The sequence below is a fragment of the Medicago sativa genome, chromosome 7, assembly GCF_051527215.1.
Source record: "Medicago sativa cultivar Bolivia chromosome 7, Bolivia_mono, whole genome shotgun sequence".
Taxonomy (NCBI): domain Eukaryota; kingdom Viridiplantae; phylum Streptophyta; class Magnoliopsida; order Fabales; family Fabaceae; genus Medicago; species Medicago sativa.
Window position 1 is genome coordinate 101,397,870 of NC_140755.1, and position 21,136 is coordinate 101,419,005.

At 35.6% G+C, this 21,136-nt stretch overlaps 3 protein-coding genes across 4 annotated transcripts in view; all 3 read left to right on the top strand.

Moving 5' to 3' along the window:
* The window catches only part of LOC146911334 (epoxide hydrolase 2-like), a 67,646-nt gene that overhangs the window by 27,405 nt on the left and 19,105 nt on the right, over window positions 1-21,136 (top strand). The window lies entirely within an intron of this gene.
* On the top strand, window positions 9,331-14,438 carry LOC146911339 (epoxide hydrolase 2-like). 2 transcript variants are annotated; one of them, XM_085724115.1, is made up of 3 exons: window positions 9,331-9,945; window positions 13,499-13,743; window positions 13,877-14,438. In XM_085724115.1, exons 1-3 carry the CDS (start codon window positions 9,478-9,480, stop codon window positions 14,121-14,123), a joined length of 960 nt encoding a protein of 319 aa, XP_085580241.1. In that variant the 5' UTR covers window positions 9,331-9,477; the 3' UTR covers window positions 14,124-14,438. The 2 variants fall into 2 exon arrangements, with proteins under 2 accessions (XP_085580241.1, XP_085580240.1); XM_085724114.1 differs by lacking the exon at window positions 9,331-9,945 and adding an exon at window positions 12,577-13,082.
* On the top strand, window positions 15,622-21,000 carry LOC146911340 (epoxide hydrolase 2-like). Its single transcript, XM_085724120.1, has 3 exons — window positions 15,622-16,436; window positions 17,360-17,604; window positions 20,549-21,000. Exons 1-3 carry the CDS (start codon window positions 15,969-15,971, stop codon window positions 20,793-20,795), a joined length of 960 nt encoding a protein of 319 aa, XP_085580246.1. The 5' UTR covers window positions 15,622-15,968; the 3' UTR covers window positions 20,796-21,000.

A 21,136-nucleotide genomic window follows, 5' to 3' on the forward strand; every position in this document is an offset into this window, starting at 1 on the left:
TATAAATAATAAATTTTTGAATGAAGTTTATAACTTCATCTTGAGTCACATCTTTTAGTGGAACAGCTTCTATCCACTTAGTGAAATAATCTATTCCAACCAAAATATATTTGTAGCCTTTGGATGACTTAGGTTTGATTTCCCCAATTACATCTAAAGCCCATCCTCTGAATGGCCAAGGTTTTACTATTGAATGTAATTCACTAGCTGGTACTTTTTGAATTCCAGCATGTTCTTGACATTCTTTACAACCTTTAGCAAAATTTATGCAATCTTTTAACATGGTTGGCCAATAAACACCTTGTCGAAACAAAAGCCATTTTATTTTATGGCCTGCTTGATGTGTACCACAAGCACCACTATGAGTATTCGATACAGCCAAATATGCTTTTGCTTCACTAAGGCATTTGAGTAAAACTCCTTCTGGAGTCTTTTTAAATAATTCATTGCCTATTATCATATAACTCAAGGCTCTATATTTGACTTTTCTACAAGTTGTGCCATCTGGATTTTCCAAAAAATTGACTATGGGTCTTCGCCAATCATCATCATCCAAATTGTTAATGACCAAAATTTCAGAAAATTTTGCACTCTGAAGGTATCCTTGAGATGCTTCCATGCCCCCAAGTTTTGGTCTTAACAATTTGTTAGGCACAATGTCTATCGAATTACGCTTTGTTTTAATTTCAATAACCTCTTGCTCTTGTTCCTTCGAAAGTTTGTACCCAGAAGCCAATTGAGCTAAATCATTAGCTTCTTGATTTTCTGCTCTAGGAACATGTTGAACTTCAATTTGAACAAAATGTTTAAGTAATGCATTAACTATAGTGTAATACATTATCAAAGTTTCTTTGAGGCATTTATATTCTTTTGTTATTTGCTTTATTACTAATTCAGAATCACCTCTAATAATTAAACATTTTGCCCCCAGTTCGAGCAAAATCTCTAAACCATTTATTAAGGCTTCATATTCTGCCTCATTATTCGAACAATATTGGCTAATTCGAAATTTATATTTGGTTACTTCATTTGTTGGTGAAACTATAACTATACCTATTCCAGAACCATTTTTATGACTAGACCCATCGAAATACAATGTCCATGGAAATGTTTCGATGCCCCCAGTCACAGGTTCTTCAATGGAATGATCAGCAATAAAATCAGCCACTATTTGGCCTTTCACAGTTTTCAAAGATTGATAAGTTAAAGAATATTCTGTGAGTGCCAAAGCCCATTTACCAACTCTACTATGCAGAATAGGTTTAGATAACATGTGCTTAATAATATCGAAATGGGAATAAACATAAACATCAAAAGGCTTTATATAATGTTTAAGTTTCATACATGAGAAATATAAACAAAGACATAGTTTCTCACTAGGATGATATCTTGTTTCAACATCACTTAAAACTCTGCTAAGATAATAAATGGCTCTTTCTATACCATTTTCATCCTCTTGTGCTAACATACTCCCTATAGTTCTTTCAGATGATGCTATATATAACTTCATCTTTTTGTTTTTCAACAAAGGTGAAAGAATAGGAGGATTAGATAAATATGACTTTATGTCTTCAAATGCCTTTTGGTGTTCAGGCTCCCATCTAAAAATTTCCTCTTTCTTTAATCGAAGCAATGACGAGAATGCTTGCGCTCTGCCACTGAGATTAGAGATAAATCTTCTGAGGAAATTTATTTTGCCTAATAAAGACTGCAACTCTTTTTTGGTAGAGGGTGCTTTAGCCTCCATTATAGCTTTAGTCTTATTTTGATTGATTTCGATGCCCTTTTTATGGACAACAAATCCTAAAAAATCACCTGCACAAACACCAAACGCACATTTTAATGGATTCATTTTTAATCCATATTGTCTCATCCTTTCGAATGATAAACGTAAATGTTCTAAGTGTTTGTTTTCAGAAGATGATTTCACAACAATATCATCAATGTAAATTTGCATAAAATCTTCAATAAAATCATGAAACATTGAATTCATTGCTCTTTGATATATAGCACCAGCATTTTTAAGACCAAATGGCATTACTATCCACTCATAACATCCTAATGCCCCTGGGCATCGAAATGCTGTTTTAGAAACATCTTCTTCAGCAATAAATATTTGATTATAACCTGAATAACCATCAAGCATACTCAAATATTCGAAACCTGCTGCAGAATCTACCAACATTTCTGCTACTGGCATAGGATATTCATCTTTGGGAGTAGCGAGATTTAAATCTCTAAAATCAATACAAACTCTTATACTACCATTTTTCTTTTTAACAGGAACTACATTAGCTAACCAATCAACATACCTTGCAGGTCTGATGAAGCCACATTTGAGGAGTCTTTCGATCTCTTCTTTTATTTTTGGTAGAATCTCTGGTGCAAACCTTCTTGGAATTTGCTTCACTGGTTTCTTGTCTGTCCTAATTGGCAATTGCAACTCTACTACCTTTCTACTCAAACCAGGCATTTCATGATAATCCCAAGCAAAGCAATCCTTGTAATTTTTCAAAAGCGCCACAATTCGATCTTTGAAGCTCTTAGGAATCTTTGAACTTATGTATGTTGGTCTTTTTACAGAACCATCTCCTATATCCACTTCTTCAAGAGGATCTTGGGCCTTCATTTTTACTGTAGATCTCATTGGATCTTCTTCAAAACCCAAAGGTTCATCATCATAAATACAGTCTAATTTTTTATCATCAATGAGGTCATCAGAATTATTTCCTACTGAAGCATCGAAGACCTCTTCTTCTTTGGCTGTTTCAGCCAAATCGAAGTTTTTCTCGGCTACATAAGCCGTAATCTTTTCCCATATGCTGGGCTCAACCATTGATCAATTATTGATATCCCACCTGGTTGGTGAGATTCCCTTTGCTGAACATCCTTGGTCATCAGTAACCCTCTTGTACGAAGTACTTCTTGTCTTCAGCAAATCTTTTTCCTTTACAGGTATTTTCTCATGGCAATCTTCGTTGTTCACCACTACGAAGTCATCGTCGAATGCAGTTTTCCAACGAAAACCCCATTCTGGTGCAAGTTTTACAAAGAATTTTTCTTCTTTAGTCATAGAACTTGATGCATCATTTTCCATGAATGGTGCAATAAATTGAAGCTGTTTGTCAAAGTTCTTTTTGTTGATATCTTGATTATCAACTTCAGCTTTGAAATAATAACTCTGATCAGCCTCAATATTCTCTACCAAACCATCTTTCCTCCAAATCACAATCCTTTGATGCATTGTAGAAGGAACTGCACCTACAGCATGGATCCATTCCCTTCCTAATAATGCATTGAAATTGGCTTTAGAAGGAACTACCAAAAACACAGTTGCTCTGGTTATGCTTCCTACTACCAATTCTAGTTCGATGGCACCAAGAGATTGTCCAGTAGATCCCTCATAATTAGTGAGCACTACATTATGTGGTTTCAAATCACATTCAGAAATACCAAGTTTCCTTAGAAAAGATTGTGGTAGGAGATTAACAGTAGCACCACCATCTACTAATACTTTGTTAATTCCAACACCATTTAATTTAGCTTGAATAAACAAAGGCTTTAAATGAAGCTTCATGCTATCATCAGGTTTCTCGAACACTGCATGTTGATCTTCGATGCAGCCATTATTCATAACATAATAACATAGAGGCCTATGACGAGCCATTTCCTCAGTGAAATCACATTCATCATCATGATTGGCCTTCGAAGATACATCATGTGCATATTCAATTGGTAGTACAGAAACCACACATATAATGTCAAGACTTGGTTCAGAGTCTGAAAAAGTAGAAGTTAGAATATCATCATCCCCTTTAGGGATGTTTAAAGCAGAAGATAATGGAGGGAAAATTCTTTCAGTAGCTGGTTTTTTAACCATTTCGAAAACTATTGGTTGTTTTCCCTTACTTTTGTCACCATTAGTGACGTCTTTCAAAACTCCTTCCTTTTTCTGGCGTTGAAAACGGCGCCATTGAGTTCTAGTCATAGGATTCTTACCTTTATAGTTATTTTTGTAAGCATACTTGTTAGGATTAGAACTCTCTGGTTGGTCTGGAACTTTGACAGCTCTTTTTACCCATTTTGTTGGTGGTGCTGGAGGCGCAGAATGACCAGTTTTCTTGCCTCCAGAGAAAACCCAAGTATCAATAGGAGACTTCGATGAAGGAACGAACGTCTTCTTATGGTTCTTCACTTGATACTTCTCTGAAGTTTTCATCTTGTAAGGAACACCTCTTTTGTTAAAGCCAAACTTAGAACGGTTCTCGAACCACCCTCCTTTACGTTTTGTTTGAGGTTGATATCCTTCAACTGATTTCGCAGCTTCTTTATCGAACACTGCACTGCATCGAGGACAAAGCATAGCATGGGTGTTAGATATTTTACATCGGTTTAAAAAATCAACCAAATCTTCTTCAGCCTTTGGATATGCTTTCTCCATTTCCTTGGCCAATTGATCTTCAGTAACCACTGGCTCTTCAATTCGATGGTCCTCAGTAACCATTTCTACATCAATATTATCTGAAATTTCCACCATATTGATAGAAATACCAGCAAACATGGATTCTACCACATTGGTAGACACATCAACAAACATGGACTCTGCCTTTTTCATAGGATCTCCATCCACTTGTTGTTTTGATTTCTCTCCAAATTTCAGCCTCCCTTCATCAAGAGCTTTTTGTACAGAATCCCTGAAACGAGTACATCGAGATAGGTTATGACCTAAAAAACCATGGAATTTACAAAATCCTCTTTTCTTCCTTTGTTCCAAAGGAGGTAACTTCATATTAGGTGGCACTAATATTATGCCATCATTAACTAAAAGATCAAAAATTTCTTCACTTTTAGTAATATCAAAAGTATAAGTTTTAGAAGGATATTTATCATTCTTGGGATCTTCAGGATTCTTTCCATTGGATGGCCTCAACATTTTACAAGCATATGGAGGTCCATCTTTTAATTCTGCCAGGTTTATATCATTGTCTTCAACGATATCTAAACCCCAATCGAATTCAGGTTCACTATCTCCTGTTTCTATATAGGCAATTTTTTCTTTTTTGGGAAATTTGTTATGAGTTCTAGTTTTTTCAGCTTTAAGTCTTTCAACTTGTCGAACTCTGTCTGCCAATTGGGCCATGTCTCTTAAGTACTGGGTGTCTAATTTCTTTCGAACAGAATAATCGAGGCCACCAGCAGCCATTTCGACTAATTCATATTCTGGAACAGAAGTAAAACATCTAGCCTTAAGGAGACGAAACCTATTGAGATAATCATCGATTGACTCATGACTTTTACGTCGAACACTGGCCAATTCTTTCAAACTAATCTTAGATTGACCCATGTAAAATTGTTCATGAAAGGCTTTTTCTAATTGGTTCCAACTATAAATTGAATGAGGAGGTAAAGTTGTAAACCAAGTAAAAGCATTTTTTGTCAAAGAACTTGGGAAATATTTCATTCTCAAATTTTCATTTTCTGCAATATTTCCTGCTTCCATGAGAAACCTAGCAATGTGTTCGACAGTAGATTCATTAGTTTCTCCAGCAAATTTGGTAAACTTTGGAATTTTCCAATTTCTAGGCAATTCAGCGTCTAAAACATATTCAGACAAAGGAGACGCAAAATTTGGTCTACGTAAACCCATATTAAAACCATTTTGGGCTAACAAAGCCTCGACAATACCCGCTATATTATTCTGACCATCGAAATTGTTCCGACGGGCTTGTAAAACCACTTGATCGGCATCTTGGTTTCTGTTAACCAAAATAGGTTGTCTTTCAGGTTCTGCCTGAACTTGTGGTTGTACTACTTGTGGTTGGACAAAATTTTCATGATTTCGAACCACTGGTTCATCAGCAATTATTTCAATTGCCCTCACATTTCGATTTTGAGGCAATGGGTTATTTTGGATTGGTGGAGCGCCAAAGAAATTGGCAATTCTTTCCATTTGATCAGACAACCGTTGATAACTAGTGTTGGTGTCTCGAATCAAAGGATTTATGACAGTACCAATTTGTTGGGTCATCATATTAACCATATCATGATTAGTTTCTTCCATAGTTTGCCTAATGGCAGCCATAGAAGCGTTGGTTAAATTTTGTTGGGGACTTCTATATGTTGTAGATACCCCAGGACCAAAAAGTTGTGGTAATGAAACATTTAAATTCTCTGAAAACATATTACCACTAGTTTGTAAGCCTTGCATCAATGATGATGGCATACCATATGGCATTGATCTATGATCCCAAACCCCTTGAATAGAAGTATTATTTGGATAATCATGGGAAGTTTGGGTAACCATCGAAGGCATGGCTTGAGAAATTATTGTGGCCATCGAAGGCATGGCCTGAGACGATATTTGAGTGACTGTATTACTAGTTGGAACAGCCTGGGATGTTCTAACATTCCCTGGGGATGAAACATCATCTTCAACCGTCACTTGATCCACATCTTCATTTGAAGATGTTGGATTTGTTTTCTTTTGGTTGTTAGCGCGTGTCATATTAAGAAGCAATTTCTTGTTTCTTAATTGCATACACAACAAAACAAACCAGAATTAAAAGAAACTCTAACAAAAACTATAAACAAAAACACAAACGGTCCCACTGGGCGTGCCAATTTGTTTACGTTGGATTTTCGTAAACAACCGCTGGTTTACAAATGGTAACTTGCAAGATCAACCAGTAAATCTTAGGACATATTGTGTTTGTTCTTGTTGTTAGAAATTCTGTGTTTTTGGTGTCGAAAATATAAGAAACACAATAAAAACAATCGAATTCAATCCACTTGAACTCAATCGAACTTAACAAAGTAAAGTGCAAGAACACTTAAAGAAAAAAGGGTAAATTGCATTGATTAAATAAAAGTTGGTACACAGATTCATACATTGCAACTTGTGACTCGTTTCTCGCTTCCATACGGATACTTTGAGTGTAAGTTTGTATGATGGAATTGTGACCTGTTTTTCCTATGAAAAACTACTATTTATACTAAGTCTAGAAATAACTACATTTCTTTGAAACTAAAACTACAACTGCCACAAGTCGACAGTTTTCCTTATTTGAAAACAAACTTAAAATAAAAACTGACTTAAAGAATAACTGCTGATAACCACCTTCGAAAACTGCTTTATCGAAGTCTTCTGCCATATTCGAACCCATATTTGCTTTCAACACAACACTCTGTTCGAATCTTCTTTGAATCTAGGTCAACTATACTTTGACCACATTTATTACAGCTAGTAAAATATATTGGCTAACAGGGTGCGAGTGCGATACGATACGGGTACGCGGATACGTGAAATTTTTTAAATTTAGGGTACAATACGGTTAAGATACGTTGACAAAATCTTTATTTTAAAACTTATATGTATTTAAAATACTTGAAGAAAATGATTACTCTTCATTGTTATATTATTATAAGGGTAGTGTTAACTTGTGCCCTTAGGGCACATGTTAAAAAACCTAAAAGAAGAAACTTCCTATAAAATTTTGTGCATTTAAATGATTAAAAAGTTAAATACTCCCTCCGTCCCTATATCTTACCATCCATTTGACTTTATTTTTGTCCCTAAATCTAAACCCCTTTTCAAATTACTAGATGCATTTATTATTTTTTTCCTAAACATGCCCCTAATTAATACTACTAACTTGTTTTGGAATTTAAAAAGTCAAATTTAATACATATACAAACAAAGGACAATATGATAATATTAACAGACAAAACAGACATAATAATTACATTGTCAGCTTTTCTTAAGAAATGTGAAAAAAGCAAAGGGAGGTTACATTAAGGGACGGAGGGAGTATTAAATGCAATGCACACATTCCAATAAGTTTTTTCTATATTTGAATTGTGCCTTGAGGGCACAAGTTAACATTTCCCTTATTATAAAAGTCACAATTTCATATGTTAGTATATCGAGAAAAACATCATTAAAAGAATTCAACATAAATTTTATTTAATGTTAATTAATTGAATCACATCTTTCTTGCTACCTTCATCCACAAGAATTATAAATTTAAGTGGTTCATCGAAAAATAATTCTAACGATGCATATCTAAAAATGAACCATACACATCTCTACAACATTGTCTCACGTTTTTACCCTTCATATTTTTTAAGATACGTATTTGTGAAGTATCTTATAAGTATATTTGTGTATCTGTGAAGTATCTTATACGTATACGATAAAATATTTTTTTTAAAATTAAAATAATTAATTTTGATACTTCATGGGTACGTATCTGCGAGTATCCATGGAGTATCGGTATCCGATACCGGTACGTCTCCGTTTTGGATTATTCGGGCTTTCATAGGATATATAATTGACAAATTATACCTTTAAAAAATCAAAACGAAACATAATACATAAATCAGACATCGAAGAATAGTTAAAAAGGAAAAACCGAAGGGAGCAACATATATTCAAACTCCCCTGTCCATGAGGGGTGCTCTCACCAATTCGGATAACAATTCAAACCAATGAATTGTAATTGCCTCCATCATTGTCAATCCTTAACGGACGAGCAAATGCTAAGAACGCTAAGATATCAACAAGATGCAGCTGCGCCTCCTATATATAAGAATATTTTATACAATCATCCAAGTATGATGATATATTCTAACCCTTAGCCTCCTTTCTAGTTTAAAATACTAAGGCTTTGTTTGGGAGTTTGGAGGGGAGGGGAGGGGAGGGTTTTGGAAAAAAGGAAGGAGCAAGTGGAAGAAATAGAAGACATTGGGAGGAGATGACTTTGGAGGTTAATTTTTTACTCATAATAAGAAATCCCCCTCATTTGGGGAACTCAAAAATTGTATTGGGGGAGGGTTTTGGGGGTTATGGAGGGTTTATATGAATTTTTCAAATCCAATCTATGTTGTTATTATATTCTTAAAATTAAAAGTATATTAATTATAAGTATTAGTTTATCATTCTCTAAAAAACTGTTCTTTCAAAAAATGTGAATTTTTTGTCCATTTTTCTATATATTTCCAACCCCCCAAAGCTCTCCTCTCCCTTCCCCTCCAAACTCCCAAACAAAGTCTAACTTGATCGTCATAGTGTCAGTAGATGCATTATCCCGGTATTAGAGCATTTTCCATCATAGAAAAATAAAGAGTAATCAGCTCCCATCCATTTATTTTTAAGGATCAGCTCCCATCTTAAACGTAGCCTAAATTGACAAACAAGACAATTTTGATTTGACTTTTGTAACAAAAACGAAGTTGGTTAGTTAGTCGGAGAAGTTGACAAACAAGAGGAGACAAATGAAAATCGGTGCCAACAAAAATAAATATTTCCAAGTGGGAATATACTAGTGATTATCACTAACATATTTTAATTTTATTATTATTAAGCCACCTATTTATGTCGGTTCATTTGTCCATTATAAAGTATCATCAACAGCATCAAAATATTGAAATTTCTTCATAGTTGCTCTAAGCCAAAAAAAAAAAAAAAAAAAAACAGAGATGGAAGGAATAGAACACAGGACAGTGGAAGTAAATGGAATCAAAATGCATATTGCTGAAAAAGGAAAAGAAGGTCCTCTTGTCTTGTTCCTTCATGGCTTCCCCGAACTGTGGTATTCATGGCGCCATCAGATTGTAGCTCTCAGCTCCCTCGGCTACCGTGCTGTTGCTCCGGATCTCCGTGGTTATGGTGACACCGATGCTCCGTCTTCAGTTAGTAGCTACACAGGTTTTCATATAGTAGGTGACCTTATTGCACTTATAGATTTTCTGGGTGTTGATCAAGTATTTCTTGTGGCTCATGATTGGGGTGCCATCATTGGTTGGTATCTTTGTATGTTTCGCCCTGAAAGAATCAAAGCTTATGTTTGTCTCAGTGTTCCACTACTCCGTAGAAACCCCAAAATCAGGACCGTTGATGCCATGCATGCTGCTTATGGAGATGATTATTACATATGTAGATTTCAGGTTATTCTTTTTCTTTACTACCACTTTTCTACTTTTGTCTCTGTAGCCCCTAATTTACTTTAAGCAATCCCTAATATTTTATGACTCATAAAATATACAGGGTTAATTAAGTAAATGGTCCAGGTAAATATTTAGAATTTTGTTTTTAGTCCCTATAAAATAAAATCACATTTTTTAGTCCCTATAAAATAAAATCACATTTTTTAGTCCCTATAAAATTTTTCATCAACATTTTTAGTTCCTATAAAAATTTTCCATCAACATTTTTAGTCCTTGTCAAAAATATCCATCAACATTTTTGGTCCCTAAAATGCTTAAGGAAAATGTCACAGGGACTAAAAAGTGTGATTTTATTTTGTAGGGACTAAAAACAAAACTGTGAATATTTATAGGGACTAAAAACTTAATTATATAGATGCAGGAGAGAGTAATGCATAATAACTAAATTCAGGGATTACTCTTATGATTTTAGTTTGAGTGGTGTTTGATGTGGGCTATTGACATGATACTGATACGCCTGTTTGGATAGATTTATTTGAGAGGATTTACGGGTTGTGAGATTGTTTAATATAATTAAGGAGGTTGTTTTGAGATGCTTATTTTCATAAGCTCTTCAAATAGCATGTGAAAATAACTTAAAACTTATATAAAAATAAGGGTTAATTATGTTTCTAGTCCCTATAAAATAGCGACCTTGTAAGTTTAGTCCCTACTTAATTTTAATAGCATTTTTAGTCCCTAATTTTGTAGGGACTAAACTTACAAGGTCGCTATTTTAAGGGTTAATTATGTTTCTGCAAGGGATAATCAAGCAACCAAAACAAAGTGTATGGAAGTTATAATCACAAACAAAAGTAGAAAACAGCAAGAGAAAAGAAGAGAGGACACAAAAGAATCTGTTTACCCTGTTCGGTCCAAATTGACCTAGTCTGGGGAGAGAGCAGCCCTCAGTTCCACTATATGATGAGTAACGTTACAAAAGAGATATCAATGGGTTACAAGAATAAGTCTCCCGCCTAATTCTACCCAAATCCCAGCCTCTTCCCGTAACCAAGAGACTCAATCCTAATAGTGTTTCCCAAGGTGAATCAACCTTCAAACCCTAGTTTGTTGCCAAGAGACAAACTCTATACAAACCCTAGTTTGATTTCTAAACCCTTGTTTCAGCCCCCTCCATCTCTCAGGTTTACACTGATACAATGTCTATATTTATAGTAAAAGAATCCTCAATAAAACTTGAACAAATCTAAGCCCGAAAATACGTTTCTGTTTTATTTTCTGCTGTCAAAATCGGCCACTGTGCTCACCAAATCGGCCACCGATTTTTACAGAACCAACAGACAAAAAAAAGAGTCCAAAATGGGCCACCGTGCTCTGAAAATTGGCTACCGATTTTCTGCTACCAGAATTCCAATTTCTTCAATTTTGAGGCACTTTCACAACATATATCTTTCGATTTTTAGGTATCGAAAGATACATTCCAATCTGTTTATGGATAATACCATAACGTAAATCATGTTCTCATATACCTGACACTTGATTTAAAACAAAAAACTCAGTTCTTGACACCCAAATTCACTTTCTATGGAATGGAACTATCAAGAACAATATCAAATTATTTTTCTTTTAATTTTGGATCGATAACCCTTGTTGAGTAGAGTGTAAAATTGGACCTGTGCCATGAAAGACGGGAAGGTTTAGTTGGATAGAGACGATTTCTTTTCTAAAAATCTGTTAGCCACTTAGATTTGGCCGTTAACTCCGAAATATTGAACTGACAATTTTTTTAATGACAAGGTGTGAGACGGTAGCAGGGATTAAAATGAAAGAAAGACACATTTGAATTCTTTTTAACCCCATAGAATCCCAATTTTGAATATCACTTCTAGCATGTTTGGTTTGACGGTTGGAAAGCCAAACCCAAGTCTAAAACATTACTTTCGTGGAAATTTAGAAGCTCTATTTCATAGTTTTCATATGGTACCGTGATTATTGTCGTACGTTTGAAAAACAAAACGCTATTCCAAACACATGCTTCATCAAATCCCTAATCTTACTATTTCTTCTTCATCTTGATTCCATCCAATCTCCTCAATCATCTTAAATGAAGCACGTGGAGATGATGATGATGATGAGTGTTCTGCAACATTTATCGGTGTTAGACATTTATTACATCATTTTGGATTTAGTGCAGTATATAAGGAAAGTTGAGAAAGATTGGATGAAATTAAAATGAAGCAGAAAGAGTATGATAAGGGATTTACGGAAGGGTCCTTAAAAAGAACTTAAATCGATTTACTTATATTTCTTTCATTTTAGTCCTCCTACCACATCACACCTTATTTGTTATCTAAAAAAAAATAAATTACAGCTCGATTTTTTCTTAGAATTAACGGTTAAATCTAACTCGATCGAAGTGACAAACAGATTTTAGAGTGCTTTGTTTGTATAAAATCATGAAGTACATTCAAATTACCTTTATTAAATTTAATTTTTTTTTCCAATACATACAAATTTCCATCTACGCACTCACACCTTTTCAGACAGTGACCAAGTAGAAACAAACACCTCAATCCGCTAAAATCGCTCAAACCATCTCAATAAATATCGCATACTCATACACTACAATACATCACAGTTCACAACACAATTCAAACACAAAAAAGACGATGGAAGGAATAGAACACAGAACAGTGGAAGTGAATGGAATCAAAATGCATATTGCTGAAAAAGGAAAAGAAGGACCTGTTGTTTTGTTCCTTCACGGCTTTCCTGAACTCTGGTACTCTTGGCGCCACCAGATTGCTGCTCTCGGCTCTCTCGGATACCGTGCTGTTGCTCCAGATCTTCGTGGCTACGGTGACACCGATGCTCCGGCTTCGATTAGCAGCTACGCATGTTTTCACATAGTAGGTGACATCGTTGCTCTCATCGACTTGCTTGGTGTGGAACAAGTGTTTCTTGTGGCTCATGATTGGGGTGCCATAATTGGTTGGTATCTTTGCATGTTTCGCCCCGAAAGAATCAAAGCCTATGTTTGTCTCAGTGTTCCATTTAACCATAGAAATCCCACAGTGAAGCCTATTGATGGTAGGCGTGCTGCTTATGGAGACGATTATTATATATGCAGATTTCAGGTAACAATTGACCATAACTAATATTCCTAGTAATTCTTAATAATTGATTATGCCGATTAACATAATTGATTGATTAAGTTAATTAATCTCACGCTTCTATGGTGTGTTGGATTGAAAATTAAGTTAGTTAATATAACTACAAAAGCCTGTTTGTGAATAATTTAAACTAGGTTTTTACTCTTAGCACACACTAATGAGAATAATTTAACAAAGTATTAGGCAAGAATGATACATGAGAATTAAACAAGGTGTTTACTCTTGTCAATTTAGATTGAGTGGTGTTTGATGATGGTGTGTTATGTTATGGAGCTCCAGTATAATATTTGGAATCATTATTCTTTGTTTCTGTGAAATGAAGTGAGAATTGCTATAATGGTAGATAGGAATATGATAGTTGTTTTTTATCTATATTACAGGAACCTGGCAAAATAGAAGCTGAGATAGCTCAGGTTGGCACTGCATATGTGCTGAAAAATGTCCTCACAACTCGCAAAACTGGTCCTCCAATACTTCCCAAGGGAGAGTTTGGAACTGGATTCAATCCGGATACCCCTGACACCTTGCCCACTTGGCTCACAGAAGATGATCTTGCTTATTTTGTCTCCAAATTTGAGAAAACTGGCTTCACCGGAGGATTGAATTACTATAGAAACTTTAACTTGTATTTTTCTGTTTCTCTGTGCTTCCATAATTGTTTTCGACAAATATAAATCAACTATCCTTTTTGGGGAAATATTTGTGCAAGCAGGAAAAGAGTCCGAATTCTAATGACAGTTAAACTAATTGTATTGCAGAAATTGGGAGCTCACAGCACCATGGAGTGGAGTGAAAATCAAGGTGCCTGTGAAATTCATTACAGGTGATTTGGATATGGTGTACACCTCGCCACATGTGAAGGAGTATATCCATGGTGGAGGATTCAAGGAAGATGTGCCGAATTTGGAGGAAGTGATTGTGCAAAAAGGAGTAGCTCATTTCAACAATCAAGAAGCTGCAGAGGAAATCAGTAATCACATTTACGAATTCATCAAGAAATTTTGAGCTGATCCGCACATCAAATAGTCAGACAAAGGTGGCTCTTCCCTTCAATCGTACTCCACCAATAATCATCTAGAATAAGTTTTGCTTTATGATCCCAAAATTAATATCCGAACATATTGAGCTCATGTGTTTGCAGCAGAGTCTAAACTCCATTGCACATGGTCGATAGTTTTTTATTTGTCCTTTTCAGTTTTCATGCATAAATCAATGAAATATTTAAACATATGTTCCTTAAGAAAGCTTTATCATGGATATGGTGTTAATTATTCCAATTTGCTTGTATACATGATAAATAAAGTCAAAGCTTTGCACACACACATTTCTGGATATTAAAAAGATAGAAGTTGTGTAATTTGTTATTTGGCATATACATGTGAAGTATAAAACATTGTTAAGTGTGACCTGATAGTGATTTTTCTTGTAATTACTGAGGAAAACAAACCGAGAGGATATTTAAATGATAGCAAGAGGACTGAGACAATTCACTCATTTCGGTAACCTATTCAAACCAATGCCAGCATAGTTGTTAACGGTATAGCCATATAAAAACCAACAGGTGTGGATACTGCATTGATAGGAAATCCACACAGTGGTCGAGCTAGAGTATCAGCACAAGAATTAGCGTTGCGATCGAAATGTAAAACATGAATGGTCCAACCTTTGAGGCTGACAGGAGAAATGATCTTGTTAACAAGACTTCTAATATGAAACTGAGGGCGAAGCAGTTCTGAATCATGTTGACAACATGGCTGAAACCGGTATCAACAATAGCACGAGTTAGCTTAATCTCTCTAGCCATTTGAATACCAAGGATAGGCCTAGTGTTTTAAAAGCTAAAACCCAGACCAACCGGGAAACCTGACCCCTGTCCAGTTCGGTCATTTGACCTGAAATGCAATCGAGCCGGCAATTATCTAGTTAGACCAGTGAAATCCGGAGAAAACCGTCTGGTTTGCTGGTTCATTCGCCTAAGAGCATTTGCAGTTAAAAATATGGAAAATGGGGATTAAGTGATTCGAACATGCGATCTTTGAGAGAAAAAAAAAGGACAGTCATTGTAATAACATTTACTATTGTAACAAATTCTCCAAATTCAAACTTTATACCAATTTGAATGGTTACTTCAAATAAACAATCTAACTTTCGTTGCAACGAAATCTTAAAACCCTGTAGGAAGCCAATTCACACTTTTCCACCTTCTTCATACCAATTTGCAGTAACCATGATTGATTTGAAACGTTTGTGTCAAAAAGGGGAAGCTAATCGTAGAGATTACAAGGTACCAATAAGTAAAGGGGAAATTTAGAAAAGCTTTGTGAATTGGATGATAGTCCTCTTAACAGTGCAAATTAAAATCAATTCTCATTTTTATGTTTAGCATGAAATTGCCTTTGCAAAATAAAGAAACTTTTTTTTTTTTTTTTGGTATTAAGAAACACTGATAATTCAGAGTTCGACCTTAAGATAAAGATAGTCTGGTTAAGAATTGTTCCACTTATAATCGAATTTGAGTTTCCGTCTTTGATGAAATTCATTAAACAATTGAGCTGAGTTGTTTGGTTGTGTAATTTTTTTTTTTTTTTGTCAAATGTAGAAAGAAACTTTAAACCATGGAAATTTCGAATTGGATTTAATTTTGTTGGTTGAACTGGATTTAATTGTGTTAGTTGACGACATTAATTTCCTTCCACTACGTGGATGAAATCCTCATCACACTTCTTCAAACACTCACCTAGACTCGAAGCACCTCTTCCTTAAAATCGTCCATAGCATCTCCCATTAAATTTAATTAAATATTGCATTGACTTCACAAACTCATACTCATTCATACACAGAACCAAAAAGATGGAAGGAGTAGAGCACAGAACAGTGGAAGTGAATGGCATCAAAATGCATGTCGCAGAGAAAGGAAAAGAAGGACCTGTTGTTTTGTTCCTTCATGGTTTTCCTGATATCTGGTACTCTTGGCGCCACCAGATTGCGGCTCTCGGCTCTCTCGGATACCGTGCTGTTGCTCCAGATCTTCGTGGCTACGGTGACACCGATGCTCCCACTTCAGTTAGTAGCTACACGATTTTGCATATGGTTGGTGACATCGTTGCTCTAATTGACTCACTTGGTGTGGACCAAATTTTCCTTGTGGCTCATGATTGGGGTGCCATCATTGGTTGGTATCTCTGTTTGTTTCGTCCTGAGAAAGTCAAGGCTTATGTTTGCCTCAGTGTTCCGTTGTTACCAAGAAACCCCAAAGTGAAACCTGTTGATGGCATGCAAGCTTTGTTTGGTGACGATTATTATATCTGCAGATTCCAGGTTCGTTTTTGTATTTTGATTTTAGACTTGAAATGCTTTTATACATTGGTTAATTTTTACTTACATAAGGCCCTTCGAATTTGTTTAAGTAACTAAATGCAAGCTTTCAATTTGTGGTTGTGTTAGAATGGGAATTGCTGTTGTTTTTTGCATTTTAATTTGCTTTTAAGTACACTTTTACCTCCTTCTTTTGGTTTATGCAATAATATTCGTTTATCACTTTTAATTTCACAAAAATTATAAATACGATTAAGTTCATATGAAAAAGAAAAAAAGTTCAAATGCACTTTTGGCACTTTAACTTTAAAAAACTTGTGATTTTGACCTGATAATTTTACATGTGTTTGACTTGCATTTTTAATATAAGATTTTTTTTTATGAGTTTTTTAAAAAATGTCCTCAGAACACTTGTTAGTAAGACCCATATTAAAAAAAAAAAAACAATTTATAATTTGTGACAATTTTTTTGGAAGTGAGTTACAATCTATGGAAGATAGGGTAAGTGACTCATAGAAATGAATGTCTAGCTTAACATAAACCACTCTTAATTTTCTCTCTCTCAATATAATGTTAAGGGTGATAACTTCATTTTCCTTTAACAAAATGTGGGTATTGTTGTTACTCATGCTGAGGTTACACTAATCAAGGATATATGAGTGACAAAAAATACTGCATTGAAATTTTAAAGTGACAGTTATACAGAGAAAAAGTTCAAACGTGATTCTTTTTTGGATGTGAAGGGGGTATTTGAGGTCAATAAATGCATATATTTTGTTTATAATTGAGACCGGATTAATTAATAACACGATTTGGAAAAAAAATTAATTAAATTAATAATGCATTCACTTATTTTGGAATTTACAGATGGGACACAGTTCTTGTTTATAACAGTTCATAATCCAATATTCCAATTCATGTGACAGGAACCAGGGAAAGCAGAAGCCGAATTTGCCAAGGGTAGCCCAGAACTAGTGATCAAGGCTATGCTTACAGGTCGGAATTCTGGGCCATTAATCCTACCCAAAGAAGGCTTGTTATCTCATCCCGATGTTTCAAATACAAAGCCCCTCCCTTCTTGGCTCTCACAAGAAGATGTCGCTTACTATGCTTCTAAATTTGAAAAGTCGGGGTTCAGTGGTGGCCTTAACTACTATAGAAATCTCAACTTGTAAGTCCCTATTTTTATTTCTTTTCATTTTTCAAAATTAACTAGTTGTCCCTTGTCCATGATTCAAGTGTCATTTACACCCTCCGGTCACTAATATAAGCAAAAGTTTGGTTTTTGGATTCATTCATTAAATGACGTATGTAGTCTATAATAAAGACTACATACGTCATTTAATGAATGAATCTAAAAATCAAATTTTTGCTTATATTAGTGACCGAAAGGTGTATATGTTTATTTGCACTTTTGGTCCTTTTTATATTATGATCGTACAATTATGACTAATATTTCAATAATGTCATACTTGATTGTAACGATTGAAACATTTAGGAAGTTTTGAGTGGACACAATAATTTGGACAATCTCACATTGATTGTAACGATTGAAACATATAGGAAGTTTTGAGTGGACACAATAATTTGGACAATCTCACATGTTTAGAAGAGGTAGAAAGATAAAAGAATTATATAATGTGTATTTTTTCCCTCAAAAAAAATATAACGTGTATTTTTAAAATAATTAAATAATAAATATTTTGGTATGTGCGGATAAAAGAATTATATAATGTGTATTTTTTCCCTCAAAAAAAATATAATGTGTATTTTTAAAATAATTAAATAATAAATATTTTGGTATTCCTTCAAAAAAAAATATTTTGGTATGTGCGGCGGAAGTGTTGTGTTCAAATGATTGTGAACATATTTGTATTTTTCTGAAATACTTAGTTAGCTAAAATATCTATGAAATTTGGATTGTTCAGACTTCAAACTTGGTATTTTAGATTTTTTTTTTTAAAAATATTACATTTAAATCCTTTCTCTCTCTAAAACAAATCCTCTGTCTTCTCTCTAAAAACACACAACAACCTCCCTTTCCCTCAAATCCAAATACACTTCTTCAAAATGTAGATCTCAATGACGGTGGTGCGATGAGGCGAGACCTCCGCATCACCTCACCTCCGGCTATACGGCGATCTTTGCGTCAATGGTTTTAGGAGGTGTGGTAGTAGTAGCTTGCAGTGGTGGTTGTGGTGGGGATGATGGTGGTTTGTGGTGGTAGATTTAGATGGCTTCGTGGTGGATCTCGTGGAGGTTTGTGGTGGTTGATTTGGATGGTTTCAAGGGTGTTGGTGTTGGTTTTCATGGTAGATTTCATGGTGGTTGTGGTGGTGTTGGTGGTGGCTCACGGTGGTTTTGTAGTGGTAGATTTGAATCCATATTTGGATCTAAATCTTCAGTTGCTGGTGGCTGGTGGTTGTGAGAAAGACTGTTATGTTATATAGTCTTCTTTGCGGGTGCCGACATTTTATTTGGCTTTGTTTTGTGAAAGATTTAATCATGGAGGAATGAACCAACACGTAAGGGCCAAAGAATTGTTGTCACATAACCTTCCTAAATATGTTCTACTACTAACCCATTCATCATCACAACAAAGCAATATTCCCACCTCACACATACTGTGTTTTTACGTTCTCTATTTTTGGAGGTGGTGGTTATCAATTGGAATACGTCGATTGATATTACTAAATGGTGGTGGTGATGACGTGTGGGGAAGATTTGAGTGGTCCGTTTTCGGCGACCGGAGGTGTGTTGGCGGTTGGTGGGTGCTTCGGTGGGTGTGTAGGCGGTGACGGGGTGGTCGGTGGTGGTGACGGACATGTGGTGCGGAGGAGGTGATGTGTGGTACCGATATGTGTGAGCCGTTTCCGACGGCTACAGGTGTGGTGGCATCTATTTCATTCACGATTAATCCTCCTTCGACGAACTCCCGGATCGTTTGTCGTCGTAAGGATCGTGGTGGTTGTGGTTGTTCGCGCCGGTGCTCGTGTTTGGTGTCGGAACAGTTTACGGACGGGAGTTATATAAGGGGGTGGTTGAAGTTGTTTAGGTCAGGAGGCGGGTGTTTGTTGAGGGTGATTTCTTCTAGAGGCTGCCTCTGTTACTCGGGTTATTGTTCGTCGTCACTAGCTCTTGTTTGTGTTTTTTGGGATGTTAAGGTGTTTAGGGTGTTTGGAGGAAGTGGGTCCCATTGTGCTGAGTTTTTCATTTTGATCTGTTTGTTGTTTGCACCACCACATATCATGTCGCTTGCCATACTTTTAGTGTGCTGGTTGCCGGTGGGCCGACTACTTTTGCTTCGAGATCGGGAGTTGGTGTCTGGCTGCAATCTTGTTTGGCGTGATTTGGTATTTCTCTAGTGTACCGAGGGTGAGGGGTGCCTTTCTGATTTGGTCCTAAAGTCTAGTGGGCCGATCACTTTTGATTCGAGGTCGGGAGTCAGTTCTTTGGATCAGTTTTGGTTATGGGTTGTTTATGGTTTCTTTCGGTGTATCGGAGGTCGAGAGGTGGTGGATGCTGAATGACCTTTCAGATAGGAGCTTTTCGGATGTGGCTCAGCTTTGGTGTTCAAGAATGAGAGTTTAATTTTGACGGGTGTTTTTCTTTGGGGGTGAGTAGTGACGACGGATGGTGTTGGCTATCGTTTTTACTTTGGTCGTTTTCGTGAAGAAGTCTATTTTTAGATGGTGACGTTTATTTTGGTGGGTGTTGTCCTCAGGGGTGTTTTTAGGGTGTTTATTTTCGGGTGTTCCGCCTATATACGGCGCCTTTTGTTTGTATTCTCAAATTCACCGGTCTCTGTTCGTCTTGAGCAATGATCTGGTTGTTTAATAATATTTGCTGTTCAAAAAAAAAAAAATATTACATTGAAATTTAGACCACCCAAACTTAATCCAACCTGACTATTTTGATGTGGTTAACTGCGTACAATCACATTTCACACAATCTAAATCCCAACATAAATCCAAACATGTTCATTGTGAAATCCAAATCCCAACATAAATCCGAACATGTTCATAGAGGAACTAATTGTACAGTAAAGTTCGATCTCTAAATGTTGTAGCTGTTATTTGTCAATGCATATTTTAATTCTTCTGTTATGTTCATAGGAATTGGGAGCTCACAGCAGCATGGACCGGAGCCAAGGTTAAAGTTCCAGTGAAGTTCATCACAGGCGATTTGGATATAGTTTATGCTTCTTTTGGTGCGAAGCAATACATCGAGAGTGGTGGCTTTAAGAAAGATGTGCCAAATTTGGAGGAAGTGATTATACAGGAAGGTGTGGCTCACTATAACAACCAAGAAGCTGCTGAGGAAGTTAGTAATCACATTTATGATTTTATCAAGAAGTATTGATCAATTCTCAAGCAACTCTTCACTATGAGCTTCCTTTTAAATCGTCTTCTAATAAATAATTTAGCTGCAATCTATGCTACATGCCACATGCGGCATTTTGTAGTTACATTTGCGTGTTTGTTGCTTTAAGTATTTCGTCGCACCATATTATTTGTTGAAACTTCAGGTGTGTTACTTTATCAAACATTTTCTATTCATTTTTCAATGTGTTCATTCTAGTGAACTAGAAATTCCTGTTTTTTATTTTTCTTTTATGAGGGAACTAGAAATTCCTGTTATTACCCTAATTTAATTGAAGAAAAGTTATGAAATCAAAGTAGGGTCATTAGACCATCTACAAT

What these genes read in the sequence shown, in the direction of transcription:
- LOC146911340 (XM_085724120.1), top strand. Translation starts at nt 15,969, where the DNA reads ATGGAAGGAGTAGAGCACAGAACAGTGGAAGTGAATGGCATCAAAATG. An exon ending in ATTATATCTGCAGATTCCAG is followed by an intron (nt 16,437 to 17,359) that starts GTTCGTTTTTGT and finishes TTCATGTGACAG; the next exon opens with GAACCAGGGAAAGCAGAAGC. An exon ending in TACTATAGAAATCTCAACTT is followed by an intron (nt 17,605 to 20,548) that starts GTAAGTCCCTAT and finishes TTATGTTCATAG; the next exon opens with GAATTGGGAGCTCACAGCAG.
- LOC146911339 (XM_085724115.1), top strand. Translation starts at nt 9,478, where the DNA reads ATGGAAGGAATAGAACACAGGACAGTGGAAGTAAATGGAATCAAAATG. An exon ending in ATTACATATGTAGATTTCAG is followed by an intron (nt 9,946 to 13,498) that starts GTTATTCTTTTT and finishes TCTATATTACAG; the next exon opens with GAACCTGGCAAAATAGAAGC. An exon ending in TACTATAGAAACTTTAACTT is followed by an intron (nt 13,744 to 13,876) that starts GTATTTTTCTGT and finishes ATTGTATTGCAG; the next exon opens with AAATTGGGAGCTCACAGCAC.